General features: G+C 47.7%; 1 protein-coding gene across 1 annotated transcript; it reads left to right on the top strand.

The window, feature by feature from the left end:
• The first annotated feature begins 13,721 nt into the window (after positions 1–13,721).
• LOC123044146 (non-specific lipid transfer protein-like 1) lies at positions 13,722–15,570 on the top strand. Its single transcript, XM_044466799.1, has 3 exons — positions 13,722–14,193; positions 14,321–14,362; positions 15,224–15,570. Exons 1-3 carry the CDS (start codon positions 13,842–13,844, stop codon positions 15,364–15,366), a joined length of 537 nt encoding a protein of 178 aa, XP_044322734.1. The 5' UTR covers positions 13,722–13,841; the 3' UTR covers positions 15,367–15,570.
• The last annotated feature ends 66 nt before the right edge of the window (positions 15,571–15,636 follow it).

Below are 15,636 nucleotides of genomic sequence, written 5' to 3'. Positions count from 1 at the left end.
TTCAATTGCAAGAATATATCAAGTGTTCTCAAATCCATAAAAGTATTCAATCCGATAACAACGAAATCTCAAAGGACGAAACTCAATTCATCACAACAAGATAGAGAGGGGAAAACACCATATGAACCGACCATATCAAAAAGGCCCGCGATACATCAAGAATGTGACATCTCAAGAACACGATAGAGAGAGAGAGAGGGAGAGAGAGAGAGAGATTAAATGCATAGCTACTGGTACAAACCCTCAGCCCCGAGGGTGGACTACTCCCTCCTCATCATGGTGGCCGCCAGGATGATGAAGATGGCCACCGGAGATGATTCCCCCTCCGGTAGGGTGCCGGAAAGGGTCTACATTGGTTTTCGGTGGCTACAGAGCCTTGCGGCGGCGGAACTTCTGATCTAGGTTAACCCCGAAGTGTTTTGGAATATTTGTGAATTTATAGGGTAAAGAGGGGGTGCGGGAGGCCACCGAGGTGGGCACAACCCACCTGGGCGCGCCTGGGCCCCCAGGTGCGCCCTGGTGGGTTGTGCCCCCTCGAGGCTCCCCCTAGGTGCTTGTTTGGCCCACTGTTGGTCTTCTGGTACACAAAAAATCTCTCTGAAGTTTCGTTGCATTTGGACTCTGTTTGGTATTTATTTCCTACGATGTAAAAAACAAGCAAAAAATAGCAACTGGCACTGGGCACTAGGTCAATAGGTTAGTCCCAGAAAATGATATAAAGTTTCTATAAAATGATTGTAAAACATCCAAGAATGATAAAATAAGAGCATGAATACTTCATAAATTATAGATATGTTGGAGACGTATCACCACCTTGTGCATTTTGTATTCAAATGCAAATTCTCTATAATGCACTACTCTTAGGGGAGCTATCCTATTTTCTATAAAACTCTCATCTTGTCATCCTTATCAAGTGTGTGTTGGTGGAAGGCAAGCCGTTTCTTTTTGGTACTTTGGGCCATTATGAAACTTAGTAGAGGGCTTGGTTTGTTTGGAACCATCCTCTCTTTTGGGAGTTCGATATCTCTCCCTTTGTGTGTTTTAATGGATATCTCATTCCTTGATGAATCTTTCAAGTGATATCCTCCAAGTGATGATTTATTCATTTGGTATCCTTTCTTCACTTGGTATTTCTTTGACAATTGGTATCGGTTCTTGAAAGTCTTGATCATGCATATTAAATTCATGTAGTTTCTTTGGCATGCTTTCTTTCTTTGACCCAATATATAAGGGAAACTCCACCAAGTCTCTAATTGGCAAAGATGTGCATGAAATTCTATTTCATATCTATATGCACATATTTATGTGGAGTTTTTCATATGTATTGTTGGTTTGCTAACTCTTTCGTTCCATTGAGTTTGGGTATCATTTTGATTGTGGTGTTGTTCTAGGAACAACTAGAGATGCATTGGATGCTCAGCTCATTCAAGAGGAAGGTGGTGCCACCATGTGCTTATTGGAGTCAAGCTAGGATGTTCAATGAACTACTATCTACCTTCAATTGGTATCTACTACATCCTTCCAATGCTATCTCGGTAACAAGTATCATCATCTACTTCATGCACACACTTCTTGCATCAACCTTGTGTAGGTCGTATCATGGCATGTAATTCATTATTTCGTTTGATACTTGTTTCCTTTCTCAAAGCATCCCAACAATGGTCTCTTGTTGCTAGGTGTGATGTCTTTGATGCTCGTGTGGTTGGAATTCATTTATATACAATAAGACCATATCTAGCCATGTGCTATGCTTTCAAGCAAATATCTTATTGGTAATATTTATGACTTCCTTGTGGATATCTTATTCTTTCTTTTTGTAACTATTTCGTGTGTACATCCTTCTTTGTGTATTGATATCATCATGATCTTCATCTACCTAGAATCTTATACACTTGAGAGAAGTTACATCTATAGTTGATATCCTTATTCTTTCATGTCCACCTTTGCTTGGTGGTTATGTGAAAGGATTTATCTTGAGTACGGATCTTATATCGTTGCATTTTGATGCACTCTGTTGTGGTGAAGATATGTTTTCTCTTGCTTGTCTTGATGAGGCTTTTGCCATTTCGATTGGTATCCCTCCTCTTGACAAAGCTATCATTTTCTTTCTTCACCATGGGTTGTCACAAGTGTTAGTTATTCATTTTGCATATATAGTTTGCTTGTGAACCCATTTGCTTGGTGTGTGTGGGAAGGACATGTCATGCACCTTGTATCTCCACTATTCAAGACTATGTTGATGCTTAATGATCAGCCTTACATTAGTCTTCTCAAGTGCTTTGCCATGACTCACACACATCATTTCGGTTGAGCCTACTCTTAAGTTGCCTCTTTTATATGTTGCTCAACCATTTGTTTGTTGCAAGTGCTAGGCTTTGTTTCCTACATGCTCACTTGCACTTGTTGTGAGTTTCTATAGATTTTTGGGGAGTGATGATCCTATTTTGTGCACTTGGCATCCTAATGCAAATATTCTAAGTAGTGCACAAATCATCCTAACGCAAGCAGTAGTACCGCTACCCTTAGCGCTAGTACCGTGAGGACGAGCGGCAGTACCGCTTCGGCGGTTCTACCGGCCTTTTGCCTCCTCGCTGTTGTTTTTCAAAGGGCTTCCACTGCCCTAGCGGTAGCACCGCTCCCATGAGCTGTAGTACCGCTCTGTGTGGGCTGTGAGCATAATGGTTGGATTTTTTTTCCCACCTATAAAAGGGGGTCTTCTTCCCCAATGACCATTATCCTTTGAGCTCATGTTCTTCCCCCATTGTTGACCTCCTTCGAGCTTGCTATCTCTCAATCCCTCCATGGGTTCTTGCTAATTTGGGGGGAAAGGAGAGAGGAGATCTAGATCCACATTTCCACCAATCACTTTCTCCTCTATGTGAGGGGAACCCCTTGGATCTAGATCTTGGAGTTCTTGGTGTTCTCCTTCTTGTTCTTCCTCTCATTTTCCTCCCTAGCATTAGTTGCTTTGGTGGCATTTGGGAGAGAAGGACTTGGGCACTCCATGTGCCCTTGCCATTGCATTTGATGCATTGGTTTGAGTTCTTCACGGTGATACATGGAAGTTTCAAGTTGAGAAGCATATTACTCTTGGGTGCTTGGTACCCTTGAGCTTGTTCCTCTTTGGTGCTTGGGCGCCCTAGACAGTTGGTGGTGTTCAGAGCTCAATCATTGTGGTGTAAAGCTCCGGGGAAGCGTCGGGGTCTCCAATTAGGTCATGAAGATCGCCCCGAGCAATTTGACGGGTACCGGTGACCGGCCCCAAGGGTTGCCAAAGTGTACGGGTTCGGTGATCGCCCGCAAGGGTCCCTTAGTGGAATCACGACATCTTGCATTGTGCGAGGGCGTGAGGAGATTACGGTGGCCCTAGTGTCTTCTTGGGGAGCATTGTACCTCCACACCACTCCAAACAGAGATTAGCATCTGCTAGTGTGAACTTAGGGATAAATCATCGTCTCCATGTGCCTCGGTTATCTCGTACCCGAGCCTTTACTTATGCACTTTACTTTTTGATAGCCATATTGTTTCTTGTCATATATGTTGCTATCACCTATTTGTTTATCTTGCTTAGCATAAGTTGTTGGTGCACATAGGTGAGCCTAGTTGTTGTAGGTTTTGTGCTTGATAAATTAACTTCTAGGTTTATTCCGCATTTGTTCAATCCTAAACCGTAATTATTTTAAAGCGCCTATTCACCCCCCCCCTTCTAGGCGACATCCATGATATTTCAACCGTGCAGCCACAAAATGAGGAGGCAACCATAACCTAGACACGGAGGCGAACCCAGAGGGAAAAAAGGCACGAGTTGAGTGGTGTCCACCACACCGACCAACCCCATCACTATCAAGATCTCGCAGGCCAAACATGACCCATGAGAACACCGCAACTCCTCGCTTTGTCGCCCCACCGCTGTGGAGACCGTTTTAATGGACACATCTTCCGATGCTTCTCGCAAAAAAATCTCCCGTTGCAACGCACGGGCATATGTGCTAGTAGCCCTAAAAAGGTAAACATTTCCAGACGGCGCCCAGGCAGAAACATTTCTCCGAATGCGCGCGGCCCTGCGATCGCTATCGATCATGTGATTGGCATGGGAGCATCCCTTACAAAAAAACGAGGCAACGAGAGCACTGCTTCCAATCGTTCTTTTCCCCATCTTCTTCCCCACAACATGGACGCCGGGGGCACCCACACCACCAGGCACCAACCCTCGCCCGCACAACCAGCACACATGTCTCCGGTCACGACCGCGGCACCCTCCACCATGCGCGCGCGCCTGATGAGATCCACCGCCGCAAGACTCCCCCTCCCTCTCACTGTTCCTCCTCCAGACCTCCACACCTCCTTCTCCTCCTGAGGGAGCATGCTACTCTGCTCAGTTTTTTTGCTGGAAGCGGCTGGATTGGGAGCTGGAAGCGGCATCCTTTTTTGCTGCAACCGCCCATCACCGGAGCTGGAACCATCACTGTTTTGCTGGAACCGGGCAGAGCGCGAACTGGAACTGGCATTTAATTTTGTTGCAATCGGCTACAGAAAAGCTTCAACCGGCGGCAAAAAAAGTTTCAACCATAGACGATGGAAGCCATGGACGACGGCGAAAAGCTGCAACCAGCTCTGTTGTTTGCTACAACCGACTTCTTTTTTTATATAGGCAGAGAATGGTCGTGGGGCACCGGCGATGACGATTTTTGCTGCAACCATAGTTGTTTTTTGGTACTACCGGCGAAGTATTTTGCTACCTCCATCAAAGCAGAGCTACGACCTCGCGACGGCGACGATGATGATTTGTTGCAACCATAGTTGGATTTTGCTACTACCTGTGAAGTTTTCGCTACATCCATTTCAAGCGCGACGGCGAGCACGGAAACAAGATGCTGGTGTGGGGTTGCCGTGAATCCCGGCGATGAGAACTAGCAAGGAGCAGGAGGGGAGGGGCGGTGCTGTGACCTGGAGGAAGGCGGGCAGTAGGAGAGCGCGGCCTCCGCCCCGACGAGCTGTGCGAGATGCAGGGGGTGCGTGTGCAAGATGCGGGGAGGCACTAGTAGGGAAAAGCCTAGCAGCAGCGCGGGTTTTGGGCCTCTCACTAGCGCGGGGACCGGCGCTACTAATAAGGCGCTACAGCTAACGTATAGCAGTAGCGCCTGTTGTCCCACGCTACTGCTATACATGAATAGCTATAGCGCTCTTTAGAAAAGGGCGCTACTGATATTATCTGCAGAACTGTTTATAGGGAAGCGCTACTAGTAAGGCGGCGCTACTGCTAAATTCCCCCCCCCCCTCCCTCGCTACTACTAGTTTTATTAGTTTTTTTCCTGCATATTTGTTTTGTATTTGAATAGGCTTTATACAATAATCTTTAGCATATCATACACATACAAATGTAATCATAGCATATACATACAATTAGTCTCATCAAATCATGTCATCATCATAATCATCATCCAACACAAAGTGGTTTCTCGTCATCAATCTCGAAAATAGCGATACAAGTCTCAATTACTTGCAAATACATCTTCGTCCATCTAAACAATGATATACGCGAGAAGAGCTATCACTTTGAGTACATGAGTTCGTATCCCTCTCTCGCATTAGCGTGAACCTAAACTAACTACTGCCTGTCGCTCGGAAACCGGAAACTGGTACACCTGGGCCTGACACTCCGGCCACTTGTCGTATATATACTCCTGGCATTGCACTTCTTCTCCATCTATGATCTATGCACCTACATCGTCACATGAGTCGATGATATGCAACATATATAGTTGAGCAACAGAAAGAGACAGACTTGGCAAAAATAGAAACAACATATCATAAGCATAAATAACAAAGTTCATCGTACCCAATATGCCCTAACTAGAGTGATTTTCGCTACTCGAGGAGGAGGACGGTTTAATTACATCACAAATAAAGTTTCACCGTGCATAACTCAAAGTTTTGTCATACAGAAAGTATGGACTAAACGGACACATTGTCATATATCGACAATCACTCCACCATGTCGTGCCATCCATCCATGTCAGGGAGATAGTCCTCGAGCTTAGTGAAAGGCTTCATGTCGAGACGCTGAGAGGCTATCCATGTTCGGACGTCTTCCCGCGACATTTGTCCTTCTCCATAGAACATCCCTGTTTTTTCGACGACCTCCTTCATGATGATTTGGGCAAGTTCGCGCTGGATGTTATAGAACTCAGCTCGAAGTCGATGATCCTCGATATCTCCTATGTCCTTTGCCCATTGCAGAATATGGGCATCGCCAGATCTAGGTGACATGCGAAGGTTCTGGTGATCCCGTCTGTACTCCAGCATGTGGTGTAGGACATAGAATCCATCAAAGAATCGTTCGGTTGCTGGATGCAGCAGAAGTCGGTCTTATGGCTGAAGGCGGCCCTGCTGCCCCTTCTCTTCTTGTCCCTAACCTCTCCACCCCTTGCTTGGTAGTAAAACATAGCACTGTCGAGAACATCTTTGATGTGGGTGTAATCCTTTTTGTGAATGTTCTTCGACGAGTCCAAGTAAAGAGCGTGGGAGAATCGGGGGTAGAGGATGATGAGGACGGCGCGCCCGCCGCTGCGCAAAATAAGTACACCTCAAATTAATTAGCCTCCACCGTGCAAATGAATTATTGAAATCGAAGGAAGGATAGCAGCGCGGATGACTTACATGGGATGATAAGGCACGAGAATCGCCTCCTTGTCCTTATTGGCGAGCATGAAACTGACGATGTAATCCCTCGCGTATTCATGGTGCTCTGCGCAGACTCCCAAGAAGCCCTCGTGCATGTAGTACGGGTCAGCGACACAGATATGACGTATCTGCTCAACCCCAATGATGTAGTTCATGTGCAAGGCATAAAGGCGGACAAACGTAAAATCCAGCTTCTTCACGTGAAACATGTCGAATATGTAATCGAATCGGAGGAAGAACTTATCCGCGGGGAAGCTGTCGACGTACGACATTTGCCGCGGAACGTTAACCACGTAGAGTGGGTATCCTAGATCTTTCGAGGCGATGAGGCCTTTCTCTACCAGCAGCACATCGTCATGGAGTCTCCTTAGATCACCGAATCTGGCCCGTAGCGCTATTGCAGGTAGGATTGGTTGACCGGGGATATGCCATTTATCCGCATCGGGGATATCTATACGGTCCTAAAGCCGAGGCTGCTGAGGCGGCTGGATCATAGAATCAGCTTTTTTGCCTTTCCTCGCTCTCTTCCTAGACTTCTTTACTACCGGAAGGTCGTCCATAATACATTGAGACGGTAATTCAGGCACCGACTCATGACGCTCAAACCCTGAGGAGGCGCCAGTATAGACATACTGTTCAGCGCCATCGTCATCCTCATCCTCATCCATGGCGACGTCATCAGCGACTAATGGAACCTCCTCCTTACCCCGTCCGCTATCACCCAACCCGACACCCGACGCTAATTGGGTAGGTGGGGTGTTGATGTTCATACCTTGCTGAGGCTGCGTGCTCGTGGGTGTGCTCCCGGCCGCCTCCAGATGAAGCAGACTCTTTGGCCACAACAGGACCTACCCGTTGCAACAATCACCAAGCCGCCGCGGGGTCTCGTCGTCATCCCCCACTAGTATTAGAGGAGGCAAATTCTCGTGGCCCGGTTTGACACTGGCCACGGAAACCTTGAAGACGTTCGGGGGGATCGACCGGCTGTGGAACAATGGTTCCTTCGGCTCCATTATCGTCGCCTTCCCCACGTCCACCTTCTGGTCGCCGATGGTGTATAATATGGTGCATGGGGTTTCGTCGGCCTGCAAAGAAAAGTCTGCGATGTGAGACATCCGAAAGGCAACGAAAACGGGAGATTATACATTTATATTGAAGGGGGGTGGTGTGACAGATACCGTGAGGGCGTCGAGCTCAGCCAAAGACGAGGCACCACCGAGCATGTCCGGTGCGGGAGTCGGTGAGGGAGCCGATGCGGGAGCAGGTGCGGGAGCCGGTGCGGGAGCAGGTGCGGGAGCCGGTGCAGGAGCAGGTGCAGGAGCCGGTGCGGGAGCAGGTGCTCCCAAGAAGTCAACAAGGGGAAAGTCCTCTGCATTTTTTTCTGGATTTTGCCTTGTCCAAGTGAAAACGCCCGTCACCAAGGAAGTAGACAAATCTGCAACCACCTGTTTTGCGGCAGCTACCGCTGTTGCGACTGTCTTTGATGATTTCTTCTCAACCGCAATCTCAACCTTCTTGTCGATGTTTTCTTCAGTTAACCTCCGTCTTTCCTTTCTCTCCTCCATGGTCTCACGGTTCCAATGCGATAATCTTGTTAATCAGCAAAGTCGCTAGCCTAAATAATGAGTTTACAATCGCTTGACTATAAAGTAAAGAGCGGCTAATGGGAGATTGCTTGAGTAGGCTCAGTAAGGTATTACCCGCGGGCGGACTTACAGGTCGGGCCGGGGCTCCACGCTCTTTCTTTCTGTGTGGGACGATGTCGAGGAATGTGTCGAGCCAAAGCTAGTCTTCCTTGCTTTCCCAACAAACAATAAGACCCCCCAAAAAAGGCGTGAGAGGACGTTGCAGATGTCCGGGATGGACACGACTTTACTTCTTCCACGTGGCGCCGTCTCCGACACCGTGCACGCATCCATACGACGGTCGAGTATCCACCGGTTGTCGTTTCAATATGTTCGAGCCAAAGCTAGTCTTCCTTGCTTTCCCAACAAACAATAAGACCCCCCAAAAAAGGCGTGAGAGGACGTTGCAGATGTCCGGGATGGACACGACTTTACTTCTTCCACGTGGCGCCGTCTCCGACACCGTGCACGCATCCATACGACGGTCGAGTATCCACCGGTTGTCGTTTCAATATATTCAACGCCCGGTTGAATGGAGTGTCCCACTTGGGCCTCGCCAATGCCTCAGACAGCGAGTCGCTTTCGGCCGCAATCCGGTGCTACTCTCTCTGCAAAAGGCACAAGGATCATTTACAAATATGACTAACGTGTGCAGTCGAATTGATCAGAAACTAAAATTACCAGCAGTCTCATGAACTCCGTAATGACCGGTGTTGTCTCGTAAACCTTCTTCACTGGGTCCCAACGGTGCCGGGCCCTCAGGACGTCACGCTCCTACAGGACGGTGAAATCCGCCAAGGGGTCTGGGATGCCCAGACTCGCGGCTTCCGCGTCCTCCTTGGCCCATTTGGACCTCTTTCCGCCGTAACCACGGCTTCCGAGGTGGTGGCTCCCAATGTTCCTCTCTTGAAGCCCCTTCATGTACTTAGACTTTTTTGGCAGCTTCGGCCTCGCAAGCCTCCTTGAATATTTTAAACTGCTCTTCCGTGATTGTCGGATTATCCTTTACAATCTCGGAGTAGGGTTCCTTCTTGTCGATGATCTTTGCTTTCACTTGAGTTTTCCAAGCAGCCAACGCGTCGCTAAACTTGGTCATGGCGTGTTTGTTTATCTTCTTCATTGTTGGGTCCTCGTCTGGATCTTCATAATCCTTCTCATTCTGGCCCAGGAACAAGAATATCTGGTGAAACTTCTTTAGGAGGGAGCTCCTCATATTTTCTATCTTCTGTAGTTTCTCATCGTTGATGGTGGCGGTTGTCCATACGATGCAGCCTATTTGATTGTCGTAGCACGCGCGCGCTTCATCGTGCGCCTTTGGCTCAAAATTGTCGTCGTCCACCTCCGTGACCACCAGTCTAGTAGTCCTGAGTTTGTTAGGAAGCCGTTGCCTCTTTGCTTTCGGTTCTACACCGGCTCCGCTCCCCGAGGCAGCACCGGTCTCAGTCTCAGCGTCGTGTCTCGATGCCGGTCTGAGTCTCAGCGCCGGTCTCAGTCTCAGCACCGGTCTGCGTGTCGGTCTCAGTCCCCGATGCCACTAGTGGGCCCAGCAACAACATCGGTTGATCGTCGGTAAGGTTAAAAAATTTGTCTGTCGCCCGGTAGACATCGTCGCAATCACCAGAACCCTGTCCTTCATCGTTGCTAGCCATGTTTCCTATGATTAAATCTAGTCAATTAATTCTAGACCTAATAAAATGAATAATGACATAAAAAGGCCTATTGTTTTGCAGGAATGTTGACTCCTTCCTGGTGCGGCAAATCCCGGCACTCGATATGTCCTAGTTTGTAGCACAAGTCATGCCGAAATTCACGGAAAATTTCGGCATGACCTTTTCTAAAAAGTGAACAAATCGAGAAGCTGAAATTTGCCGGAACAGAAATGAATCAACATTCCAGCAAAACATAGGTCACTCAGCATCATTCCCTGGAAACAACAAAGCAACTTAGGCACAATCGAACAACTTCAATGAAAAGATATAACATGACCACTTCAATGAAAAGATATAATCAACAATAAAAGTTTAGGAAGGGGTCATCTTTAAAATAAAATTTGCCTAAATTCTTTTCCTTGAAAAATAGTGGTCTTTTCAAAAATCAAAAACCTTTGCAAAATGACCTCACTAAACACTTCTATGCCTAGGACAGAACCCAAATTATGTTGATCTAGCTATTCCTCTCTCTCACACAAACACACATTATTATCTCTAACCCTTCTCCGCCTAGGACAGAACCCAAATTATGTTGATCTAGCTATTCCTCTCTCTCACACAAACACACATTATTATCTCTAACCCTTCTCCGCCTAGGACAGAACCCAATTAAATTGCAAAGGAACTCCATTCTCTAACCCTTCTGACCTAATGCTCTAAAATAAAATTTTCCTCTAACCTAGCCAACCTACTTAACCTAGCTTGTTAATCCAACGAACCTAATTAACCTACCTATTTAACCTAGTTAGTTAATCTAGTTTACCTAGATAATTAACCCTAATTAAACTAGTTAACGCAGCTAGTTCTCTGTCAAAGCCCTAAATAAATTTTTGCACTAATTAACCTAATTAAACTAGTTAACCTGACTAGTTCTCTGTCAAAGCCCTAACTAAAATTTTGCACTAATCTAGATAATTAACCTAATTAAACTAGTTAACCTAACTACTTCTCTGTCAAAGCCCTAACTAAATTTTTGCCCTAACCTAGATAATTAACCTAATTAAACTAGCTAACCTATGCATGACAGAGAGAGGAGGGGTGGGGGATTACAGAGGATGGCTCCGGTGACGGCGAGGGAGGCAGTTGTGGCGAGGAAGGATTCGGTGGCGTCGACGGCGGCTCCGGTGGCGTTGACGAGGCTGCGCGGCTCCGTGGCATTGGGGGCGGCTCCGGTGGCGTCGACGGCGCACGGCTCTGGTGGCGTCGACGTCGGCACGAGACGGCGGCGAAGTGGGGCGACGGCAAATCGGGGAGACGGCGGCGGGGTGGGTTGAGGGATTTGAGGGAGAAGTGGTGGCCGGGAGAAACGGTTTTTTGGTTAAGTCAAACTTAGCGGTAGCGCGTTTGGTAAAACGCGCTATAGCTAAGATAGCTATAGCGATTTTTACAAAACGCGCTGCTGCTATAGCTATGTAATTTTCTTCCATTTTTTAATTTCTTTTTCTGTTTCTATAGCGGGGGTCTAGGACACGCGCTACAGCTACGTTAGCTATAGCGCCTCTTACGAACACACGCTACTGCTATGCCTTCCTCCTTTTTTCGCTTTTTCATTTATTTTGCTTTACATTTTATTTTTTCCTTTCTCCTTTTTCTATTTCTTTCATTTTCATTTACTTTTCTATTTGTTTTTCATCTTATTTTATTTCCTTAGTAGTAGCGCTCTTCTTAGGAAACGCGCTACTACTTATGCCCTAGCGGTAGCGCACTTCTTCCAAGCCCGCTACTGCTATGCGTAGCCTATCATTCTACCAATGAGAATATTAATAGTAGCGCTTTTGCCACTACACGCGCTACTGCTAAGGTTGTATCTGTAGCGCGGTTTTTTCTCAAACGCTATTGCTATCTAGCACTAGCGCCCTTTTTTTACCCGCGTTGTTGCTAAATTTCTGTGTATAAGATTTTCCCTAGTAATGAGGGAAGGTGCCGCGACAAAAGGAAAGAAGCTGGGTGAACCGTTTTTTCCTAGATCTAACGGTCTAACGCGATTGGATCTGACGGCGCGCGACCAGCCGAAACGTTGGGCCAGCGCGCCGGCGCAGATCACTGCCCCAAATATATTTTTTACCTGAACATACGGGCTACCATTCGTGCGACTCGTTCTGAAACGAACGAGCTTAGCTGTCACGGTCGGTATGGCTGCCAAAAAGTAGGTGAGATCAACTCAAAAACAAAAAGTAGGTGAGATTCCCCGCAGAAAAGAGTAGGGGAGAAAAGAGACTGTTGCCTGTGGACGCAGCGCACCTTTTCTCCTCTTCTATCTATCTATCCTCACGCTGGTCGGTATCGTCTCGTCGGTATGCATGCATACGAAGTGCAGGGCCGCCGAAGTGTGTGTGTGAAGGTGATACCAGATGAGATCATGAGATTCGTGAACAAACGCCTATCGTTTTCCTTCTTTTCACGGGAACTTCCGCCGGCAAAGCTACACTGACCTTCCTATCGAGGTAAACCCACCAACAGCAAAAGACATCTTATTTCTTTGTCATTTTTCCTTTTTCTCGATTGAGGAGCACAGTCTTATTTTTTTTTCAATCACGTAATCTTACGGCACTTGATGATGTAAAACTAGACCGCCTTGCCATTTCCGTTTTGCAAACAGAAACATCAGAGACAAGGCCGCGTGTGGCGAAAATAAGTGAGGTTACCCGCGCTCTCACGCGAGATCGACAGCACTGTGCGAGATAAGGATGCAACCCCGGAATGCAGTATGGATTGCACAATAATTCCATGGGCCAGGTAGTAGTACTAGTACTGGAGAGCATGTGAGGATGCAAACCAGCTGGAAGGTCACATGCACGCCTCTCCATCTTGCATTCCATATATGCAAGTGCAAAGGCGCATCACGGAATTTCGGCTGGCACATCACAGCTGTGCATCGCTGTCGCAAAGTGTTCAGGGGGAAATACCTTCATATGGACTGCGGAATGCCATCATGCGGACCAAAGATAAGAAAAAAACATGCGTTGCCATTGGCGGTTAAAGTCACAGGGTGGAGAAGTACTTAAAAAGAAAACGACACATCGAGCAGCCAAATAGTGCTTGAATTTTTTTTAATTTTTTTTGCAAATGAAATAGTGGTTGAATTTTTTTTTAGGATAATAGTGGTTGAATTTACAAGGAACTAAGCGCGTTTTTCTGAGGGAAAAAAAATCTCATAATACAAAGAATAAGAGCACGTAGTCGATTTGAAGATCTTGTCGTATTTGTTTCTTTTCTTTCAAATTCATTGTGGAGGCAGGGTGTCTCCAGTTGGAGGCTGCACGGGTGGCCGTGGCCACCATGTCATGTCTGTGCACTCCACCACTTCTTTTTCCTAACTTTGACCCGACATGGCATTTCTTTTCCCGCAAAAAAATGGCTGCGAAATGATTCCATAAATGGGCCCCAAAATGCTGAAAAAATTGCTGCGAAATGATTATCACGACCCTTGATCTTTGAAAAGAAAATGGAGTGAGTATATGACATCATGTTTACCGTTTCCAAGGACGCAGAAAAGGCGGTTCCCAACGTACGTGCCAGTCCAGTCGCGCGCTGGAGACTTGACTCGCGCGCCAACCGTCGAGCACTCGGCTAACCAACCGCTCTCCGGTGCGCACGGCACGCCGGCCCGGTAGATAACGACGGTCACCACCACCCACCAGGAGGAAACCCTACTGTGCTACAATCCCACCTCACCGCCCTCGCTGGCCGCGCCGAGAAGCCGCCACCTTTAAAGCCAGACCAGCCGCCCACAGCCCACCAGTTCAGTCCACTCCACCACCACACCGCGCTTCCACTCCCCCACCCCCCACACCGCCCCCGCACTCGAGCTCGAGCACCCGCCATGGCGCGCCCCACCCACGCCGTCGCGGCTCTCCTGGCCGTCGTCCTCGCGCTGGCGTCCGGCGCGGCGTCGCAGGCGCCGGCGGCGGGGCCGGCGGCGCCGGCGGGGGACTGCGGCTCCGCGCTGACGGGCCTCACCGGCTGCCTCCCCTACATCACGCCGGGGGCCGCGCCGGGCAAGCCGCCCAAGGAGTGCTGCACCGGCGTCAAGACCGCGCTCGCCAGCCCCGCCAGCGTCGCCTGCCTCTGCGACGCCTTCGGCAAGGACTACGGCATCCCCATGAACCTCACCCGCGCCAAGGGCCTCCCCGCCGCCTGCGGCGGCAACCCGGCCGCCCTCAGCAACTGCAGCCGTGAGCCATCTTCCCATCTTGTTCCGATTCTCTTTTCCTCGTGTCGATTTGTGATCTGTCCCCGTGTGTTCATGGAGGGGCACGCACATGCGGTGTTGGTCTGACTCAATTTTTGGTTGTCCTGCAGTGAAACTGCCCGGCGGAGCCCCTAACGGCGCCCCTACTGAAGGTAATTCCTCACTCTCTTCTCCTTTGCAGTTCCTACATTTTGAATCCCTCTCTTTATTCCTGTAGATCCGTGCAGAAAAAAAACGTTAATTAGATCTAATCAGCAGATGCTCCAATCTGACTGATTAAAGAACTGCCGAGAGCTAGAGTCGATTTATCTCCACCTCCATTTTCCACTCTTGAGATCGAAGGGAAAACATATGAATGTGTCCTTGGGCATTGACATCAATGCTTTCTTGGACTACAGAGAATTTTTCTGGACACCTCTGGCATCTAGAATTTTTCAGTGGTCTGCATGTGAAAAAACAGAACATTTTTTGTTGTTGACAACCTCCACTTGAAAAGAAAAACATCACAAAAAAGAATGATTTTGAGATTCACATAGAATGAAATTGGCACATAGCAGACCTTCAAAATATTAGCTTGTATTGTAATCGAAGACATTCCTAATAAAGTACTGCTGTCATAGTGGCGGTGCTTTTCAATGCCATCGTAATTTTGAGGGCTGACAGCCAGATGTTGCACTGGATCACGAACAGAACATAATTGACAAACCATTATGATGCATGGCAACCACCAAATGATGCCAACTTTGGCCTTCAATTAGTGATAGAATGTGCCAGCTGCTAAAAGATGTGATTTGTGTACGTGCATCAGTTTGTATATTAAGTTCATCCTCATGGATTGTTCATCGGTGTGACACGAAAGCTGATGATAGATTATATGTTGTGATTGAGAAAAACCACCTGTTTTACTTTATTGCCCGAAGTCCTGAATTGAAATGTTGGTTCCTGCTTTTCTATCGTCTGAATCTTTTACTTCCATCCATTTTACTATACTGAAATCGAAATGTATGTTGCAGCACCTACACCAACTTCCGGATCAACACCAACAACCGTCAGCCCAAGCCCAGCGAAATCGGCAGCGACCAGATCTCCTGTCTCGGCGGCAACCATCCTCCTAGCCGCGGTGGTGGCGCCTCTGCTTTCTTACTACTACCTCTGAAGATCTGCCGCATGGTTTGTTCCATGAATTACTGTGATGTGTATGGGCATTGTGCCGCGATTTAGTGACTACTTTGTGGAGAGAACTTGTTCTGCTAGTTGTTCGGTTTAGCTCACTGTTGCCTGAACTACGAATTCTTATTGGCACCAAGTAGTTGTACTATATTTGCATGGTGTCTTCGGAATAAAGTTGATAAAAGCGATAGCTAGTGTTGTGCCGATTGATCTTCATGGGGCGCTCCGGTCCTGGCTAGATCAGTGTGCTTGGTGT

Source organism: Triticum aestivum, chromosome 2B, assembly GCF_018294505.1.
Source record: "Triticum aestivum cultivar Chinese Spring chromosome 2B, IWGSC CS RefSeq v2.1, whole genome shotgun sequence".
NCBI lineage: Eukaryota > Viridiplantae > Streptophyta > Magnoliopsida > Poales > Poaceae > Triticum > Triticum aestivum.
This window is presented reverse-complemented; position numbering and strand designations above follow the sequence as displayed.

Coding starts and splice junctions, on each gene's coding strand:
- LOC123044146 (XM_044466799.1), top strand. CDS start 13,842: ATGGCGCGCCCCACCCACGCCGTCGCGGCTCTCCTGGCCGTCGTCCTC. Junction 14,194..14,320: donor CGCCCTCAGCAACTGCAGCC/GTGAGCCATCTT, acceptor GTTGTCCTGCAG/TGAAACTGCCCGGCGGAGCC. Junction 14,363..15,223: donor TAACGGCGCCCCTACTGAAG/GTAATTCCTCAC, acceptor TGTATGTTGCAG/CACCTACACCAACTTCCGGA.